We start from the raw sequence: 22,599 nt of genomic DNA, 5'->3' as shown, positions 1-22,599 counted from the left end.
CCCAGGGTCCTAGGATCGAGCCCTGCATTGGGCTCCCTGCTCAGCAGAGAGCCTCCTTCTCCCTCTCCCTCTTCCTGCCGCTCCCCCTGCTTGTGCTCTCTATCTCTCTGTCAAATAAATAAATAAAAATAAAATCTTAAAAAAAAAAGAACACCAGCACTAAATCCTTTATCTTCTGTTTCCTCTTATAATACTTTCTTTTGTACAAGACATCTTCTTTGTGACAAAGAATATATTATCTGAGAAGCATAGCAAATTTGCATTATTTGGAATATTCAAGTTGCTTTTCTTACTCTTTAAAGCCATTTGTTATATTGTAATAACTTTTAATTGCCTTCTAGCCTGTCCTTATCCATATCACAAATATGTGCTTTATTTATATCATATCATGTACTCCATCTAAAGTCAATAAAATTTAATTGCACTAAAATCAAATGCTCATTAGACAATGAGAGAGGAGAGAAGTATTTATTGATTTTATGTCAACAATTCTTTATTGTCAAGATTAGGATAGCTTCTTCCCTTTTTGCTTACTCTCTTAGGTAAACTATTTTAAAATGGGTGGGAGAATATATTGAAACATATACTGAGACATTTTTGAAGGTATTTTTATCCAGTTTTCTATGCATGTATAATAAGTAAGTTTTATGTATGTTTCTGTGAGAAATGATTATGCAAAACTAAGAATTCCATAGAGGATAAATCTGTGGCATTACTGGGGTTAAGTATAGTAAAAGATGAACTGTTTTACAAGCACAAGGTAGCCATTTACATTTGTTTCCATCCACTGAAATAAATTAGGGTGCTTGACATTTTAGATTAGCTGCAGGCTTTTGAACAGCAACCACAGAGGTCAGAATATCTTCAAAGAGAAGTTACAGCCATTTAAAAGAAGTTACCTTTTATAAAATATGTCCCCCCAAAAGCTGTCATCCAATAACAAAAAAGACAATAGCAGAGATAATTTATATGAAACAAGAAAGAGATGAGTAAGTCCATGTTCTGTATAATTTGACAGCCATAAACATGGTATTAGGAAGTTTGGAAAAAGCTGTTTAAAGAAAGCTCTGTTCTTGCCTTCTGCAACTCTCTCTGGATATATATTGAGCTCCTTTATCCTATCTTCTTTCGTCTTAGACCTACTCTTTCATATTTAAGCACTCTTCATCTTTCTGATGCCACCATCTGAGTGATTTCCTCAGATCTCTTTTCCAATTCACTGGTACTCCCTACAGTTGTATCTAATATACTGTTTAAACCATCCAGTAAGTTTCTGATTTCAGTGGCTGCATTTTTCCTATTTATACACATTCCACATTTTTTAACTTCCTTTTTCTCATACTATCTTACTCATATGGTTTTAATTTCTTTTAAGTCTTTAATCATTCTAAACATACTTAAGTTTTATCTGATGGCTATATTATCAAGTTTTGGGGGAGATCTTTTCTGGTACTGTAAATTTACTGAAAGCTGTGTTTTATTTGTGGAAATCCTTTGTGACTTCAGTTGAGAGCATATTCTTCTAAAGAAGTTTTGCTTTTGTTTCTGCCAGGTGCCCCAGGGAGGAGCATTGCACTTTTAGTATTAATTTATTGGCTTGGGGTTCCAGAACTACGTTGAGAGTATAAGCTTCAACCTCATATGACAACCCCAGGGAAGCCCAAGCCAGTGGTTAAAATTTTCAGGAGTTGGTTTCTTCCCCATGCAGGGCTTAAGAATCACAGCAAGAATCCTTATTGTTCCATTTGCAATGAGATTTTTAAGTCTACTCTTAGACTGAGGGTATAGCGCTTCAGAGGGCCCAAGCCTCATATATGTAGGAGTCTCAGTAACAATTGACGTATTATCTCTTGTTTCTTCGTTGGACATTAGAAAGTTTACAGAGACAGGCCGATCTCCTCAGATCACCTGATCTGAACAATTTTTCTCTCCCCTTGGTTTCTGGCCTATTCTTTCTTTCCAGTTCAGTCATATTAACCTAAAGTATAAGTTGAAATGGTAGGCTGAGACTGTTGGCTGTTTTGTTTGCTGTTACCTGGAACAGTGCCTGGAACAGAGCCTGGTAACTGTTAGACACTCAACACGTATACTAAATGAATCAATCCAAAAGGTATTTATTATATTTTACCCAGAGCTTCCAGCATTTTAGGGCAAGGGAGTTGATGGGTCATCCAGATGGCCACATGGTTTGAAATAGAAAGTACAGTGGACTTCCAAAGGAAAAGAATGCAAAGGTTTAAAGTCTTTAAATCTTTCTTCTAATCCTCATTTCAAGGTATGACCCTAAGGAAACTAAACCAAATTCTCACTAACTCAGTAAGTACAGTAAATCGGTTCATCTGTGCTCACTGAAATTATACCCTCTGGTCAGTACAAGTTTTTCTTTTGTATCTTCTCATTTATCTCTCAGGTTTTCATACTCAAATGTCTTTATATAAATTATCTTGCAATCAGTTGTCTGGTCATGAAGGTGGGTGATGAGAACAATATTATTTATTTATATAGTATTTTATGGTTTTTAAAGCACATTTAAAATTTTCATTTGATTTGCATGCAGCTGTGTGAAATGTTTAAGTGACAGATCATTTGTGGTGGAAATTTTTACATGGTGCCATATTTTAACCAAAGGCTTATAGAGGTGCATCAGTAAACAGCTGACTTTCAAAGACTTGTCTTATGTGAGAATCACTAGATAAAATAACAAACCAGAAGAACAAGTTTATGTGAAAGTCATTTTCTGAGTGAGGTGAGGCCTTTCTTTTCCAGTTTCCCCTTTACCATTTTAGTTGGTTATCTTATTAGTACAGCATTGTGGGGGGAAAAGGAGAGGAGGAGTCACCCTGAATATCTAAGTACTTGTGCTCTAATATGAGCTCCACTGAAGTGTGGTCTGACTAAAAAGACGTATCTCCTTAACTCAAATTTTCCCCATTTATAAGGAAAAGTCTTGCTACTTAACTTTTTTTCCTCATAGGGAAATAATGACAGCTAAATATCTGTAAAGTATATATGAGATTTTCTGGGCAAAGGAAAAAATTATGTATAATTTACTATTTTCAGTGTCTTAAAAATTTTTGAATTTATATTATACCCTTCCTAGTAGCTCCTGGAATGTAGCCAGATGAAAGAGATGCTGTTACCTAAATTTACCATCAGAATTAATTTCCATAAGGCCACAGAGTTAGTTGATAATGGAACACAAGATTAAGCTAAATCCAAGAATTAGATTGGGATTTTAAAACTCAAGAGCTAACTATGATTTGGTCCTTGTACATTTGGAACATCTACTCCAAGCTCTGGTCACTACAGTTAAAACTGATACGGTAATAAAATGTACAACAAAAGATTGTTTTCTTTTGGTGATGTGGTTAAAGGAAGAGGTCAGCTTTTAAGAAAATTCAGGTTTCATTTGTAACAGGTAGGAGAAGATTAAAGATATAACCAGGAAGTGAAGTGAGAATGAACACATTTTATGGTATAGAAACAAGGGCTTTAGCCCCATCTTTGCTAATCACCAATAAATGGGTTGGCTCCTTCTGAATGTTTGTCTAGTTCAACATGGTCTATGTATCATAACATTAAACTATTAGAGGACCAGAACCAGAATCTATTCCTTTATTCAACTTGCTGATGGTGATATCCAGGGGGACACCAGCCCTAGGCAAATGACTGCCTAGAAGGTATTTTATCTAACAGCACTTCTCTGGGATTCAGTAAAATTAAAAATGTTTTTGTCCTTTTGTATTTCTTTCTCTCTCTCTCTCCCCCCTCCCTTCTCCTCACCCCCATTTGTCTTTTATTACCAGACTTTACTCAAATTGCAAACAATTGTTTTAATTCAACACAGCTGTCAGCTCCTCGCTCCTATCCCCCTTGTGAAGTAGGGTATTCCTTCTCTAGGGACCTTTGCTGCCCCATAACTGAGATCCAGGGAAGGAGAAGGACAGACTCATGAAGGAAGTGTGTGGGACGGGGCAGTTTGGGTGACTGTGGGGATACCTGCTCAGTCTCCCCCTCACCTCTCACCTGACACTTACTTTCAGCCCCTCCCACATGAACAGGCACGTGCACATCCTGCTCAGTGGGGAGCCTGCTTCTCTCTCTCCCTCTGCCCCTCCCCATCACTCATACTCTCTCTCTCTCTTTCTCTCTCTCTCTGTCTCAAATAAATAAAATCTTTTTAAAATTTTTTAAAAATAAAAATAAAAATTATCTGCTCTAAATTATGTTTACCAAATAAAAACAAGCAGCTGCTAGGGTGTCATGAAGTTATATGAGCATAAGAACTTGAAAAAAGTCAGGCACGTAAAATTTAAAAAAGGAAGAAAAAGAAAAAAGTCAGGCAAAAAGAAGGAGTATAGTGAGTAAAGACTTTCGTTGAGTATAATACATGATTTATAGTAAGCATTATGCAAATAATTTTATTTTTAAAAAAAAGCAGGGAAGAATATTTTGAGAAAATAACCTACACCTTTTCTAAAATACCTAATCTGGAACATTTCTAATCATAAGCTTTAAAATACAAGGAAGACATAACTGTGTTTGGTTAAGCTATACTATATATAGGTACATATATATATTTTATATATTGTTTCATATCTTATAGGTTTATATTTTATATATTCGTATTTATGTAATCTTTCCATTATTTTCACACCTTAAAAGGTAGATTTTGAATATTGGAACATCTGCTGTGGTTCCAAAGAAATATTCCTAAAACCTGATGTCTGGGGGAAATAACATGGCGCCCTGCCTCTGTGGGATGAGCCCCAAAGGTGCCCTTATTGCCTAATTGTTACCAATCAGACAGCACATTTCTAGGAGTCTTCGAAGTACAAAGCCGAGCGAAGATATTGAAAAGTCCAAAGAAATTTAAGTTAGAGTCCCGGCCTTTCAGGATCTAAGAATTGAGCTAATAAGGAAGTGAGACAGGTCGCAAATTACCTTACAATCAAAGGTGCTTGGGCAGGCTCTGCTCTTTACCACCTCAGCATTCTCTTCATTGAATTCCTCACAAGTATTCATTAACCAAATATGGATTGAGTGAATGAATATTTATTTGCTGACCACACATCTATCCCCATGTGCTTCTTAGGGGTTCCAAGGTGAATCCGATGTGAATCCTGCCCACACAGAGCCTAACAGGAGACATGAGACCTCTAAAGTTAATTGTAATTGGGGAGATGAAAAGAGCCATGAAAAAGGCACAGATAAACTACTCTAAGACTCAGAGAAGAAATAACTGATTTCTACTTGAAGAAAACAGGAATGTCGTCTTTCTTAGAGCTTGAAGTATGTAAGATTTGGATATAGAAAGATGGAGGAAAATGTCTTTCCAGTTAGAAGCAAATATGCTTGTGTGGAAAGGTGTTGAGTTATACGGTGGATACAACAAGCTTGACTAGAACAAGATACATGAAGGGGCTTCATGGGGGAAACATTTGCAAAAATATTTTGAGGGCTAACTGAGGAAATACGACATTTGCCTTTAGAGAGTGCATTTTATGTTTTATAGGTGCCAGGAAGCCATTTGGAGTTTCTAAGAAGGAAAATGACATGTTCAGAGCTATGTCTCAGGAACATTAAACCTGATAACTCTGTGAGGTCTAACTGTCCCCTGTATAACTCAGAGTCATTATATCCAAAACTTTCTCGTATCCACCGAAAGCCTCTATCAATGAATCAGCTTAAGGCAAAGGCTACAGTTTTATGTTTTGGTTTTTCTTATGTGGATCTGGTCACGAGTGTTAGATTCTAAGTGCTTGTCTCCAAATCTAGACCCTATTCTGTTTCCTTGTGTCCATTTTTTTTTTTTTTTTTTTGGTAGGGGAGGGGCCGAGGGAGCAGGAGAGAGAGAATCTTTTTTTTTTTTTTTTTAAAGATTTTATTTATTTATTTGAGAGAGAGAATGAGACAGAGAGAGAGAGCGTGAGATGGGGGAGGATCAGAGGGAGAAGCAGACTCCCTGCCGAGCGGGGAGCCCGATGCGGGACTCGATCCCGGGACTCCAGGATCATGACCTGAGCCGAAGGCAGTCGCTTAACCAACTGAGCCACCCAGGCGCCCGGAGAGAGAGAATCTTAAGCAGGCTTCACACCCAGCACAGAGCTGGTTGCAGGGCTCCGTCTCACAACCCTGAGATCAGGACGGGAGGCAAAATCAAGAGTCAGACAGTTAACCGACTGAGCCACCCAGGCGCCCCTCCTTGTGTCCGTTTTGAACCCAGGTCCTGAAATTTTCCCTGGATATTCAATTTTTTTTCCTATGAGGACTTAGAATTTTCTCTCTATTTTCAATATCACTAACAGTTAACCCTTTTCTCAAGCAAACGTTGTGATCTTAAAAACATCCCAAATCATGTAACTGATCATGTTTCCCTTTTTGTGTTGGCAACGAGATAAATAATTTAGAGCCAGATTTGTATCCTACTTAAAAAATGTACAGAACTGTGTAGCAGGCATTTTGTCCACTCACTTTGGATCTGGCTTTATCTTATCTTTCCCACTTTATTTTCTTGTATTCTCTCTTTCTTCCTTTCTGTCTGTGTTTAATTTTCTTTTATCTTGTTATATTTTTATATTTTTTAAATTTATGCTGTCTTGAATAAGTTGGTAGTACTTCCACTACTTCTTACATCCTGTAAGCCCAAGTCCCTAGAGGTAGCATGCACCTCCAAGTGAATCCTCGGATTTTGCCTCTGTTTGTGGACTGCTGCAGAATTTAAATTTCTGGCCGCCCACCTCCTCTCACTCAGGATCTGCATTTGTTCTCTTCCATAAAATTTTAGATTGAATCTAGCTTTCATTATCTGGATTTATTTTATAGGGAGACCTCCTGATTATGTAGTCAGATCAAAAGAGGTCCCAGCAGACCCAACACATTGTGCTGAAATCACCTGGATAGACAGTTGAAAAGGGCATGGATCTTTGCATGATGTCTTGTTCATCATAAGTTCTCGACAAGTACTTGCCAAATGAATGAGTGAACTTAGACAAAGCCACCATAGTACTAATCATTTTTGAAACCTTAAAGGGAAGTTTTTTCTCACTGTTTAAGAATAAGAATCTTTTTTAAAAAGATACAGTTATTGGGGCGCCTGGGTGGCTCAGTCGTTAAGCGTCTGCCTTCGGCTCAGGTCATGATCCCGGGGTCCTGGGATCGAGCCCCACATCGGGCTCCCTGCTCAGCGGGGATCCTGCTTCTCCCTCTCCCTCTGCCTGCCACTCCCCCTGCTTGTACTCTCTCTCTCTGTCAAAATAAATAAAATTAAAAAAAAAAAGATGTATTATTTATTTGAGAGAGAGAGAGAGAGACCATGTGCACGCGTAAGTGAGGGGAGGGGCAGAGGGAGAGTGAGAATCCTCAAGCAGACTCCCCGCCGAGCACAGAGTTCGATGTGGGGCTAAGAGTCGGCCGCTTAACTGACTGAGCCACCCAGGCGCCCCAAGAAGAAAAATCTTAAATTCAACATATTTAAATACATGACAATGGCAATAGATCTTAAAATCGTTCCCTCTTCAAGAACAATCGTAATATCCATGATGCCTAACCATTGCACAGTACTTTTCACTTGTTGACTTAGCGTAGCTTTTTAACATAGGGGCTTGATAAATGTTTGTGGGCTGAGTGACTCAGTGGGCGAATAAACGAACGAAGGAGTGCATTTCACTGAATCCTTAGATTAAACTAATACCTAGATGGGACAGTGTTATTTCCCACATCACAAATGGGAAAACTGGAGGCTCACGATGGTAATGCGTGACAGAGTTAGAAATTAAATTTGGTATCAACTGCTACCATACATTGCTCTCTCCTCTAGTTAGTATAATATCCAATACATAATTTATATATCATATGTATAGTATAATTCCGTCCTTTCATGGAGCCAGGCTTAAAAACATGGAGTCATTTGACATTTCCCTCTACTTCTTTTTAGAAACAATCTTAATGCTTTTCACTTTGAAATGTTTCTCTCTTTTCTTTGTTCCCATTGCATTGACACCAACCTAGTTAAGGCCCTCCACTTATGGTAAAATAAATATATACATAATATATATAATATGTATATAAATATATATATTATGTATATATTTTATATATAACATTTATATATTATGCATATATGTATATATTATATATAACGTTTATATATTATATATTATGTATATGTCTATATTGTGTCTATATTATATATATATTTATGTATATATTATATATATTTATAAAAACAGCTTTGAAATGCTCCTTAAAGACATCCATAGAGATTCTAATCATATACACTAATGCTGGGGAAGAAAAAATGAATTAATTATATGATACCTGAATAATAAATCTTCTTTGAGTCTTAAACTATTTCTTTTTTTCTAACACCATTAAAACTGTATGGGTAGATTAGCCCTCTCGTTACCTCCAAGGGTACTTTCAGTTTAACTGAGATGTAGATACTCTTTTAATTTTTCATGAGCACTAAAGCAATGGACCACGCAAGCTTTCTATAGTTTCTAGTGTAAGGATTCTCAAGAACAGAGACTGTGCAAGAAAGTAACTTTATTTCATATATTTAGGTGTTGTCTCTGTCCCTCATTTCAAGAGTAAGAAATTATTAGTTAAGTGATATTATATGGATTGTTAGAGACCATTAGAAATATGCAGTAATTACTGGTATTATGTGCTATGGGAGGAGTTATTTTAATTATTGTACCCTGTAAAGAAACCTCTTTACAGATAATATATGTTCAAGCTATTACATATCAAGTATTCATTTCATGCAATCAGAATTACAGTGTTAGACTCTATTTGGTATAACAATTACTGCTGGAGTTCACACTGCAGATGAAAGATAGTCCCTGTGTTTCCTATTCTCTTTTAATACATGCATTTATATTAATAGCATGATTTAATACATCACTTTAAAATTATATTGCACTTTGAACTGCGTTTAGTCAAAAATGGACATTTTCCATGTGTGGAACCATAATAAGTTTAGCGTTAAACTAGGGAGTCATCTGTTTGTTAAAATGTGGTATTTGTGAATTCTGGCATGTCCAAAGGCAGGTAATGAGATTGAAAAGTCAGTCTCATGTTACATTGATTTGTAAATTTTAACTTACAACTTATTAAGTTTTAGGGAATTTTTCCATGGTTATAACCTAGCATTGTGTTTCTATTTTGAAGTTGCTGGATCCCTTACGATTGTGGTTTAGAACAAAATATTTGTACCACTGACACAATGGCATGAGTCACTCTGGTCACCTATGACTTACTCCAAAATGTAGTTATACTGCATACTGTGAAATTGGAAAATCTGTTCTGTGTGTGTTCTAATGGATGTAACGGTCATTAAGTATATGAGCCTTCTGACGTCGTAATCAGATGTGATTCAGTCTGTTAAATATCCATGAAACAACATCTGCTTCACAGAGTGACCTTCTGCTAAAGAATACTTAGTGTCTATTAGTGGATCATAATGCAGATCTGCCTTATTTGAAATGCACTAAACTAGAGTAGTCTACTGCTGTTTAGCAACTAGCTTGTAATAATTTATTGCAGTTAAATAAAGCTTAAGAAAACTCCATTAAATAATTATAGGGATTATATGCATTTCGAAAACCTTTGTGTTCAACCGAAATTACCCATTTAATTTCAGGGTTGGTTTGTTAAAAAAAAGCTGAAGTCTAAAGGCACATGAGGGAAGCTGTCAGATACTGTTTTCTGTAGGTGTTAATAAAACCAGTTGAAAAAAAATCTGAAACAAATTAAAACCAAAACCAATTTTACCATCTGTTGTATATTAATTAGTACTTCGTGTATCAAGGGTAAACTTGCTCTTAGAGAATGTCACTGAACACCCGCTTAATAGAATAATATGCAGATTTATTAGGTTATGGATTTAAATGCAGGTTTTAATTCTAATTCACCTGCAGTGGATCCCCCAAGAAATTGGTGGTGTGTGTAGCTACGTATGTACATATACATATATCAGTATACATAATGAGTTTCCTTTTCTTTTTTCAGAGCAACCTGCAAACAACCAAGGCCAGCCCACTCTGCAGCCTTTGCCACCACCCCATAAACAGCACCCCGCACAACACCATCCGTCCATCACTTCTCTCAACAGAAACTCCCTGACCAATAGGAGGAACCAGAGTCCGGCCCCGCCGGCTGCTTTGCCCGCCGAGCTGCAAACCACACCCGAGTCCGTCCAGCTGCAGGACAGCTGGGTCCTTGGCAGTAATGTACCACTGGAAAGCAGGTAACCCCTCTGTGGGAGACTCTCAGATCATCTGCTTGCTAGGGCTGCACGATGGATCTGCTTGGAGAATGGGTATCCTAGCATAGTCAACAGACCGTGTTGTTTTAGCGTCGAACATTTAAAGATACACTAGTCTCGCCCTTTTCTTGCTAAGAAATTTAGTGTACTTATATACTCTGTGTTTGGTCTTCTCTGAGAACAGCTCCAGGTTACAGGTAATTTTTTAGTTGCTGGGCCCGTGAACGTTCTCGTCCGTTTTACACATTGTGTAGGCTACAAGAGACGAGAATAAATGCCTTCAGTGAAACTCTTCCTTACTACTGTCTTTTTATTCCTCATTTACAAATTATGAGGCATGTCGAGAAAAAGATGGAGACGTAGGATGTGATTCTGCGTCCCCTGTGTAGCTTGATTCAATGAACGCGTTTAGCAGAGACTTGGTTCTAGACATCCCTCCTTTCCCAGGATACGCTGTGTTCATTACATCATAAAATCATAGTAGATTCCTAAGTAGGATAGTGAAGCACAAGTCAGATGACCATTTGTGAAGGATGTTTTAGTTTCTTGCCATAGAAAGGAGATGGGACCTACCCTCTAAAGTTCCAGCATTATTTCCTAAGACATCCCACTCATTCTTAGTAATATTAGACGGTAATATTCTTCCTTATGATGAACTGAGATCTCTAACTCCTGAAATCCCATCCTCTGTCGTAAACCGTGCGACACATAATCTGTCACGATACAAAGTCATTTTGCCCCATTTCTGTATGATGACCCGTGGGCTTCTCTCAGTCTTGTGTTCCAGAGGCTTCCCCAGCTTAGTGTCCTTTCTCCCAGGTGTGTTTCAGTGAGGTTCTTAATTTAAGACTTGTAACACGGGTTGGCCCACAGGGAGCAAACTGCTCAGACGAAAATGTAGATCAGGAAGAGCTGTTTCGAGTTAATCCATTGCATTTGTAAATATCTCCAGGCACAAAAAATTTTACAGAATGCCCTGTCCCGTAGAGCCCCTGGCTAATGTCAGCATTAAATGAGTTTCTGGATGAAGAAACAGGTTTCACAACGAATAAATTGTCATTTTTTTTTTGCCATTAAATGCATGATCTAAACCAATTCTGCCCTGAGGATGAGCTAGCAGGAGGTCCTCACAGTTAGTTATCAACAATAAAAATCTTTTTCTTTTCTTTTACTCTTGACCTAAGTAAGAACATGGTTCCAAGGAACTCTTGTCTTTTTATCTGTAGTGTCAGCCAAGACTAGTTGGCCTTTATTGTTTATTTTGTATTATTGAACACTCGTCTGGGAGAGATTAGAAAGAGAAAATACAGAAGAAGTAGGCAAACAGGAGATTTCTTCACTTAAGACCAAAAGTCATGTCTACAGATCTTTTTTTTTCCTGAGGTTATTAGCACAGAACTAAATTTACCCAGTGTAATTAATTAGCACACACTGAACAACTCATCAACACCAATTCACTATTGTCATTTGGAAGAATTTTATTAGGAAAAAAGTAATTTTCCAGTTGAGTCATCAAATTGAATATGGATAATTGCATTGTAGTCATCAAATTGAATATGGATAATTGTTTTGACAAATATGTGTGAAATATGTCGAGTTCAGTCAGCAGAAACGTGTTTCATTTTAGGGATGTTGTATCGTTCAGAAGCCTCAAAAACTGGGTCAGTAGAAGGGTTGATATTCCTTGAATCCATGTTTTCTGGTGGAGATATTTGGAATCATTTGGGGGGAAGATAAGGTGTGTTCTTGTTATTCCTCATATTGTGCTAATGAATCTTGGTTGGTGGGACATTAGGAGAGAGAGTAGTGGTTTAGAGGACAACCCATTCTACCCATTTGTGTACTTGTAGCTGATTTCTCTGTATTCAGACCGTGTAAGAAATCGCTCTCCGGGTGATCTGAAAGCAATACCATTTGAAATTCCATTTCAAAGCGATGCTATTAGTGAACCATCCATGGAATTACATTGTATAGTTTTATGAACTGACATGGAAAGGAAAATCTACTGGTTGCTATTATCTCACGAACTTGTAGGTGAAGAATAATGAATCCAAAAAATGTAGAAACTTTCCGTCGTCTAGTTGTGTTGTCTTCTTGTTTTCAGGTGTCCACCTCTTAGAATATTGCCAGTCAAAAGAAAATGGTATTTCAGCTTACCACATACTCAGTGTATCAACCTCAGCAGCGGTGTGAAAATCTCACACTGTCCTAACAGAGTACTACTGTGGTTTCCTTAATAGTCTCACTTGGTTGGAACTCTTGAGGTGAAGAACCAGTCTTATTTATCATTGATTTTTCCTTTTTTAGTTAAGGTTCCCTATTGAGTATGATTCTCAGGCTCCATTTCAGCTATATTAACAACTTCATCCAGACATGTGTCTGCCCTTGACTAGTCTTTTAATCCAGGGCACAGTTTCGTCTTTGGCAATTATTTCTATTTGCGTGTATACTCATTTTACGGATTCTCACTTTTCTGAAACTGTCGTTTAAAGGGTATCAGTTATGAAGCATGGCATTCCGTTCTGTGTGTGTAAGATTCTGCAGGCTTTCTTTGTCCCCAGCCCTTTTCTCCTCCCAGCATATGTTATTGATCATGGCTGCTAGCAGACTGGCACGTAATCATCCACGGAACTCTTGGTAAATCGCAGACTTCGTCTATGCGAATTGGTGGAGAAAGCATCAGAGACTTTCCACCTTGCCCTGTTTCAGTGCAGTTTCTAGTCTGATTTATTAAAAGCATTTATTTTTTCACCAGCAGTTTCTTGCTTCCATACCAATGTTTATTTCCTTTCCCTAATGAATTTAACATTTGTTGCTGCTGGAGACAATCGATATTATTGTGTACCGTACATTTCTACTTGGTAAATAGAGCCGTTCTGGTCTGTAATCTCTAGTGAGTTTCAGATCTCCTAGAGTCACATCCAGACCCGGACAAGCATTTGCAGTTTACAAGCATTTCCTTATTATCTTATCATCTCCAATAAATAATAGTCAGCACCCACATATACTACCAGTCCTTGCTTAGAATTTTTCCTTCCCAATTCCTTTTCTTGGCACTCAGTATTTCTAATACTTTGTATGATTTAGTTTTAGGGCATTTGGTAGCCTGCAGCTCATCCTCTGTTTATTTTATACGGTAGCTGCTTCAGTGCAAGGTAATAGCTACTATTACCGGAGTACAGAGCGGCTGAGGAAAAGCTGGGACTCGACCCAGTACAGTGGCAGCCCTGAAAGGTGGGAGTACAGCAACTCTCATTGGGAGCCCTGACCTTCAGCAATTGTGAAGTTAATTGCCTGCAGGTTCTTCACTTATAGATGTGAATTAAGTAGCTTAGTAGTTACCTATTAGATGTTAACAAAATGGTTCATTTGTAGCCATTTAATAAAAGATATATTAAAGCCTTGTTTTATTATGAAGTCTGCTTTGGCATCGATAGTTCATTAGTTATGTTCCCCTAGCTCTTTACCTTGCAGTTCAGTAATGCTTTGCTAATTATTAATGTATGAAATTGCATATTAAATTACCTCTTTATTATTGCATTTTTTATTTAAATATTGAAATGTCCTGGGCTGCTTTAATGTGAGATCAATTGCTGTGTCTTAAAAAAAAAATACCTAAGCAGAAGTATTACTTACTAAATTAAGGTATTCTCCTTTTTTTCCCCTCTTTTAATCTTTACTCTAAATGGTCTAGGGAAAGGCAAGACTCCCGTACAAGCTTTGGGTATCAGTCATCCTTTCCTATTAAAAACCCAGACAGCAACCTACACGTTATGGCCTTATCGTACCAGGGAAAGCTTTCCCAGGTGAAAAATGGTACCTGCATGCTGGTAACCAACTACCTTTAGCAAGATACTAAGTAGTTAGATGCTCCATAATTGCAGATATAGCTCTAAGTAAAATATCCCTGGGAAGGTAATCCACTGACTTAAGTTTACGGACTGATGCCATATCCTTTTGTTAAAGATAGTTTGCGGGGGAAGGAGAGTATCACAGAATATGGAAAAGCGATGCAAAAATGAAGCAAAGGTTACTGAACACCAACCTCAAAATTGGATCTGGGCCTAGGCTAAGAAATTCTTAAGTAATCTTTGAGAGTCTCACCATCTCTGTTCGTTAAAAACAAACAAACAACAACAACAAACCCTGTAAACCTATCTAAAATTATATGCCAATAAATAGTAAAAATCAATTGGATTCGAGATCTCTTGAAATATTTCACTTTCAATAACTTACAGTATTTCTTAAAAGGCCTGTAAAAGGACATGTGTGCATTTGTAAGACTAATAGGAAGAAGGGCCACCTGGGTGGCTCAGTTGGTTAAGTGTCTGCCTTCGGCTCAGGTCATGATCCCAGGGTCCAGGGATCAAGTCCTGCGTTGAGCAACTTGGTCAGCGGGGAGCCCACTTCTCCCTCTGCATGCCACTCCCCCTGCTTGTGCTCTCTCTCTCTCTCTCTTTCTGACAAATAAATAAATAAAATCCTTAAAAAAGGTTAAAATAATAAAAATAAATAAATAATAAAAAAGAAAGGTTTATAAGAACAATTGGACTAGAACTCTTATAGGTGTAAACTGAGACTATCCTGGACCCTGGAGGGACATATTGTTACCCAACTAAGTTTTATTTCCACAAATAAAGTTGCATATTAAGCCCATATTATCTTATGCCTAAGATAAATAAGAAAAAGAAACCAAATGAGAGAGGAAGTAGAAAAGCAGCCATTGGTTGGAATATAGCCATTGGTTGACTCTCAACTTGAACTTTCCTACTTTCTATGCCAACTTTTAGCAAATATTTAACCCTTTGTCAGGGAAAAGCTTCTTCACAGAAAAAGCTTCTGTTTTTCTCTAAATATGTAGTTCTTAAAATAATACATAAAATATTTGTTTTTATTTTCTTCTCACAATACCAAGAAGACAAGAGAGAACATATATTGAAGCCAACATATTGAATGAAATTTTGTTCAAGAAGTTCAAATTTAGAATTTTAAATGTAAAATGTTAGATTTACAGGTAAATCATGTATTCACCAAAAATGTAAAACAAAGGTAAAATTTGGTCCTGAATTTACTCAAAGAAGGAACAACTGTGTGTCTCTAGCTCTCTAGCATTGTTATAATTTTTGTTTCCAAAACTCTGCAGCTATACTGAAATAGAGACCTCATTCTAAAATAAAGTATGAGATTAAAGGTGATTACTAAGATAAGAGAAAGCAAAAGCATGATTTTTATTCATATATTTTTAAAGATTTTATTTATTTATTTGAGAGAGAGCGAGCACAGGCAGGGGGAGGGGCAGAGGGAGAGGGAGAAGCAGATTCCCCGCCGAGCAGGGAGCCCAATGCTCCCTGGGGCTCGATCCCAGGACCCTGAGATCGTGACATGAGCTGAAGGCAGACGCTTAACCAACTGAACCACCCAGGCATCCAAAAAGCATGATTTTTAAAATGAGATTATTATTAACTAATTGTAATGCTCCTGCCTCAGGTTGCTTGTTTAGGAGGTATCATGCCAAACATTAAAATAGAAAAGTAGGCTGTGGATTGATAGTAGCTCTAAAATGAAGGTCATTCCCAGGAGTCAATATTGATATATATTCCTGAATAAAACCTAGTAGTTTTACTTTTAAATATCTTTTTTTTTTCTCAGAATGGTTTTATGGAAAAACTAATCTGTCACAAAAGCTTGGCATTGAGTGTGAAGGCTCCACCAGTTTTGAGTGGAGCATACAGAGGTTCCTCGGGGACAGGGTAGGAGGGGGATCCAGGCATTTACAACAACAGGCATTTTCTCTTCGTCTTCTTGAGAGGTGAGCAGAAAACCGCTGGAACAGTTTCCTCAAACTCCATCCTGAAGCCTCGCTGTGTGAGAGCCAAGAACTCCGGGTATTTCACAGTCCGATCTAAACCCTGTGGGTGGGCGATGGGGGTCAGCTGCTTCTCCTTCGGTTTCTCCGTCCTGTCTTCTATCCTCCCTAAGATAGGATTTAGCTCCCCCAGGAGGATGGGAGTGCTGGGACAGGGGAGTCACACTTCAGGACATTTGCACAAACATTTTCTTTTTCTTTTTTTTTTTAAGATGTATTTATTTATTTGGGAGAGAGAGCGTGCACACAAGCGGGAGGGGCAGAGGGCGAGGGAGAGAGAAACTCAAGCCAACTGAGCTGAGCACAGAGCCCAACTCAGGGTTCGATCTCATAATCCCGAGATCGCGACCTGAGCGGAAACCAAGGGTCTGACGCTTTTAACCGACTACCCGCCCCAGGCACCCCTGCACAGACATTTTCAGATGAAGCAGGACTCCCAAGAGAAAAGAAAGTTAAGAATACGTCTGTTTACAGATAGGATAGGGGACGTAATCTAATCGGTCACAGTCTTGTCCGGCTGTATCCATAAGCCCAGATACAAACACAGTTGAGCATCATAAACAGAGCCTGTGCTTTGCAGTCAGACCAGGGCTTTCATCCTAGATCCATCATTTGAATGATCTATATAATCGTCTACAAATTATTTCAATCTTAGGTCAATTTCCAATGCCATAATACTACTTACTAAAAAGAGTGTTTTGACTTAAATGAGATAATGTAAGTAAAGTACCTGGCAAATGATAGGTGTTCCATTAATGTTTTTAAAATACGACCAAATAATAATAGCAACCATTGCATAGGATAAGATAACCTAATTAGTTAACAGTTGAACAAATATAAATATCATTTATCATCAAGTAGCTCTCTTCTCTCCAACGGACAAGAAGAGTATTTGTCTCAACTGGAATAGTTACGGTCTAATTTATCTTCATGGGGTAGGTAGGTCGAGCCTGCAGCCACAAATTTATCAGAATAAAATCTCTTGCTTCTTTCACTATTTCTATCATTCAACAAAAAGTAAGGTGAATTTTTGCAGGTAGGAACCCCAAGTCTGCTCATTTCATTTCTGAGAAGGAAAAAAAAAAATCTTTAAATTATAATGAAAGGCAACTATTCATATTCTTGAAACATTTAATTAACTAAAGTAGTAAATGTTTGGAATGAATCAGCCCAAGCCCTGATAGATGCTTTGTCTCCACATCAGTCAGAAGTGAGACCTCAGTTTTACTTAAGGTATTTAAAGCTTTAGGTGTCTTTTGAGCATGATGAAGATACTGTGCAATAGAGTAGGCGTGTTATTTTGTTTAATTGAGGTTTCTTTATAATAGCAATTAAAACACCAAGAAAGCATGCATTAATTATTCGCTATGGGCCTTAAGTGATTTTTTAAAGCATAATTCCAACAAATTGCAGTTACTGTATACTCTGATAATGTTTGGTTTTGGATAACCAGCAATCTGTATAAAGTATTCATACATGATATGGGGCGCCTGGGTGGCCCAGCTGGTTAAGCAGCTGCCTTCGGCTCAGGTCATGATCCCAGAGTCCTGGGATCGAGTCCCGCGTCGGGCTCCTTGCTCAGCAGGGAGCCTGCTTCTCCCTCTCCCTCTACTGCTGCCCCTGCTTGTGCTCTCTGTCAAATAAAAAAAAATCTTTAAAAAAAATATATATTCATACATGATAACCTTAATTTCCCTAGTACCTAGGAAAATGAATTCTTTATTACTTCTAACACATTTCTAGTCACTTCTCTGAACACGATCAAAGTATAAGGTCATCCATGCCATTACTCCGGTCACAGCTAATGACTGTGATTCAATCCTTATCTTTTTCTGAGTATGACCTATTCATTTTGAGGCACCTCTCTTCCTCTTCCTCAGCAACCGTTTTGTGAGGTTTTTTTTTTAAATCCTTTTACCCTTCCCTAATATTGTTTGAAAATGTTTCAGTCCTCTTTTGTGCGTGCGCATGCGTCTCTGTGTGTGTGTGTTACCTCTTCCTAACGTCACTACTACAGGTGATTTTTATCTTTTTCCAGAATTAATTTCTGTCCAGTTCTAAAACTGTGTTTTGCTCTAAAATTTCATCCTCTGGTTACATCACCAATTAACGAACACCCTGTCAAAGACAATTGCTTCTCGCTTCCTCTGTTTCTTCATTTTTCCCTTGACATACTTTTGCCTTTTGTATTTCTTTCTTCAAACCTGAGGTGAAGTCTGTTTTCTGTTATTTTCTCAGAATGCTTTCTCCTTAGCCTGCAAGATCACATTCTTGGGCATGCAATTAACCAGCTAAGCTTAATAAATTCTATTTGATAACCCCTCTGATTCTACTGTGACCCTCTTTATGATTTCTTAGCATCTCACCTCATATTGTGAACCACTTGAAATATTACCACCAGAAGTCATCTTGTTCCAATCACACCCTGCACTTACTAAAAAGAGTGTTTTGACTTAAATGAAATAATGTAAGTAAAGTACCTGGCAAATGATAGGTATGACCAAATAATAATAGCAACCGTTGCATAGGATAAGATAACCTATGATAGGGCTTCTTCCTGCTCATGGCAGGGGTGGAAAAAAGCATTGGTTTGGGGACAGACAAATCTGGGTTAAAATCTTAACATTCTACTAACTATGTAACCTTAGGCAGATTACTCATGTATTTTTATCTCTCTTTTTTTTGTGTTGGTAGTATTTCTCAAAGATTTTATAAGGATTTGTTGAAATGTCATTGCAAAGTATCTGGCACTTTAGTTTCTTTGCTTTTCTTTATTCTTTTCCTCTGCTATATATTTAAGAGAAAAATAATTCCATATTTAGAAAGATGAATAATAACTTGGAAAGCAGTAAAGGCTTAGCAAAGGAAAAGCAATGACAACTAACAAGAATTGGCATGTTGATTAATTTTTGTGAACAATTAGATAGCCTTTTCAACTTTGGAGATAGGTATTTTTTGATTGAGAATAACCAGTATTTTTCCTGTTTAATTGGGGTGACTTCCTATAGGAGATCAACTATGAAGTAAATTTTCAAAGACAGGTTTGCTTTAGAAAAAAAATAACAGGGGGTGCCTGGGTGGCTCAGTCGTTAAGCGTCTGCCTTCAGCTCAGGTCATGACCGAGCCCCGCATGGGGCTCCCTGCTCAGTGGGTAGCCTGCTTCTCCCTCTCCCACGTCCCCCTGCCCCGCTTGTGTTCCCTCTCTCGCTGTGTCCCTCTCTGTCAAATAAATAAATAAAATCTTAAAAAAAAAAAGAAAATAAATAAAATAACAGTGATCCTAAGGGATGGGAATTATCTGAGATCATGGTGGGGTAGTGATAGTTCATAAAGTGAATCCTGAATGCATTCACTCATTCAGTGGGTATTTATGAACGTCTTACAATGTACCAGTATGAAACACTCAAGGTTGTTGTAGAGGACCTGGAGAAGTTGTGACTGCTTTTGAGAAATATGTGGACTACATTCCAGAGCAAATTCACAGTTGGAGTAAATTTTGGAGATTACCTGATCTTACCTTCTTTTAGAGCCCATTGAGATCTAGCAATCTGCTCAAGGTCACATGACTGGTCAGTGGCAGCTCTCAGCTAGATCCCAGATTCTAAATTTATTCCTTTTCTTCTTGTAGTGACTCCAATTTTGTTAATTACATATGAAAGAAAATAAAAGCACTCAACCCCAAAATACATGAATTTATTCAATTATTAATTGTACAGATGTAGCAATGTACTAATCTTATGCATGTTATCATATGTATATAAAACTAAAATTTGAAAGGATGAAATGAAATAAATAGCATTTCTAAATAATTTTATTTTCTTTCAATCTGTCACTTAATTTTGTTTGTTTAATAAATTATTTATTAAATATACATTTATAAGATAATTACATATCAAATATTAATCATACGTAAACATTTTTTGACCCTAACAACTATATGAACCTCCTTTTGACAAATAAAAATTATATACATTGAGATTGCACAGTTTGATTTTTTAAGGTGTGCAACCTGATCATTAAAAATATATATATAGGGCGCCTGGGTGGCTCAGTCGATTAAGCATCTGCCTTCGGCTCAGGTCATGATCTCAGGGTCCTGGAATCGAGTCCCGCATCGGGCTCCCTGCTCAGTGGGGAGCCTGCTTCTCCCTCTGCCCTTCCCCTCTGCTCATGACCTCTCTCTCTCTCTTTCCCTCTCTCTCAAAATAAATAAATAAAATCTTTAAAAAAATAAAAGTATATATATTTTATATATATACACACACACACACACACACACACACACACATTGTAAAATGATTAATATATCCATCTCCTCACCTGGTTAACCTTTTGTATGTGTGTGTGGTGAGAGCACTCAGGGTCTACTCTCAGCAAATTTCAAGCATCCAATACAATGTTATTAACTATAATCACCTGGCTGTACATTAGATCACCAGCACTTACTCACCTTATAACTAAAAGTTGGTACCCTTTGACAGACATCTCCCCAATTCCCCCACCTCCCCAGCCCCTTGCAACCACCATTCTGCTCTCTTGTTCTATGAGTTGGACTTTTTTAGATTCCACACAAGTGGGATCATACAGTATCTGCTGAAATTTGACTAATGCCTCTGATGTTCTAGCAAACTAATTAGAAGTTGTTACATTTGCACATCTTTAAATAAACAAGGACCAAACTCACTAACATACCGTGTTTTGCAGACTTTTAAGCAGTTTAGAAAATTAAAAATTGTTATAGATGGCAATCATTCTTCTTGGCAACAAAATAATATAGATGGGAATATTTCCAAATGTGAGTTTTAAAAAATCCTGTCTGAACTAAGAGTTTCTTTAAAGAAGCAGTACTTCCTTCCTTGTTCTTGAATACTATTTTACCTTGAGGGGGCAGATTAATAATTTCCTCAAAAACAGATTCTTGGTAGCATGCTCCTGACAGCCACTTGTAGTCCCAGAAAAGGTCATCAAATTTGGACCCTTCTCCTTTTTTATATATGTAACTCGCTTGTGAGGTTTATAACTCTTTTGGGTACTTTGCCATGAGCCAGCTGGCTCACCTTGATGTGGTTAAAAAAGATTTTCAGAATCACCACACAGCTCATCCAAAAGTATTGGGAAGAGTCTTGTATTTAATTAATCACGTCCAAGCTGCGGAAGTTAAAAGGTGAGAGCTGTTGACTCCTCAACTTGCTGAGTTCTTCCTTCTCTCAGGGAGCTCATAGACATCAGTGCCTTTCCCACAAAAGGACCAAAAACAGCCTCTGCTATCATCCCTGTATGACATATTATTAAAGCTGAGTATCTTGCTTATTCTCTATAGACAGGAGATAAGCACAAACTGAAGTGTGTTTTATACACGAGTTAAGATACATATCTCATATAGAAACTACTACTGTATTATGTAACTGGTTAAGAACAGTAATTTTAGGGCCAAAAAGACCTGGCTTTGCCTCTGTATAAACTTTGAGAAATTAAGGCTCCATTTCCTCATCTTAAAAAAGTAAATTTTATTACATACATGCACACACACATAGTGGGGATTTTGTGAAGTTAAGATTAGATAATAGCTTCCTTGCACATAGTAAATAGGTGCTCACTAAGGTTTATTTAAAACACCTTCCTCTCTTTGGACTGGTTGTTTTATGTTTTGTTTTGTGAAATACTTATGGTTCACTAGCACATATGTGACTGACTGAGATACACACCTTCAGCATCTCTTACAACCCTGAAATTCTTTTATTCTTTATGAACTTATATCCACACTTGAAATTCTTCTTTTTATCTAGATCATACTTCCTTCTCAAACTTATCTAGAAACTCTGAACAGTTTTAAGCATAGATGGCCATCAATAATTGAATGAATTAATAATTAAAATCTTGTCCAAATAGCACATAGGAATTTTAAGACGTTCTTTTTCGTTCCTATTTTAATTTTAATATATTTAGTATGTAATTGCCAACGGTAGGTGTAATTGATAATCTTAAAATATGCAGGAAAATACCTAGTATAGTTTTGTGCATTGGATGCTATGGCCACACCGTTATAATAACCAAAATTTGAAACAAAGACTGTTAAGCTATTTTAGCCTTCTTGGTAATGGTAAAAGGGAAAAAAAAAAAAAGAAAAGAAAAAGTCTGCATATTTAACCTGTTGTTCAGTTCCTAATCCTCCCAAACTCTGTAACATGATTTTGTGCTTGGTTAGAGATGTGTCTGTGTTTAAATAGTCATAATAAAAATATTTTGCTTCCTGTTATAACCCTATATATTTTTATACAGCTGTGGTTGTACTTAAGTTTTATATAGGTTTCTCACTTAATACTGAAAAATAAATATGAATTCACTAAAATGCATTTCCCACAAATCACGTTAATGCTCTAGAATTTGTCTCCCCAGTTTTCAGAGATCAATGCTGTACTTACCACGAACATGTTTGTGTATTCAATATAATTACAAAACGATA

The 22,599-nt window shown here is 37.3% G+C and overlaps 1 protein-coding gene across 3 annotated transcripts in view; it reads left to right on the top strand.

Moving 5' to 3' along the window:
• TENM3 (teneurin transmembrane protein 3) overlaps positions 1-22,599 on the top strand; it is a 2,501,300-nt gene that overhangs the window by 2,302,898 nt on the left and 175,803 nt on the right. For all 3 annotated transcript variants that reach the window (XM_032413691.1, XM_032413693.1, XM_032413692.1), the window contains one exon: positions 10,015-10,252. In XM_032413691.1, coding sequence (XP_032269582.1) covers positions 10,015-10,252 — 238 coding nt within the window. The remainder of the gene's footprint in view (positions 1-10,014; positions 10,253-22,599) is intronic.

Source organism: Phoca vitulina, unplaced genomic scaffold (genome assembly GCF_004348235.1).
Source record: "Phoca vitulina isolate PV1807 unplaced genomic scaffold, GSC_HSeal_1.0 scaffold15, whole genome shotgun sequence".
NCBI classification, from domain to species: Eukaryota; Metazoa; Chordata; class Mammalia; order Carnivora; family Phocidae; genus Phoca; species Phoca vitulina.
The sequence above is the reverse complement of the archived record's forward strand: the minus strand, read 5'-3'. Positions and strand labels throughout refer to the sequence as shown.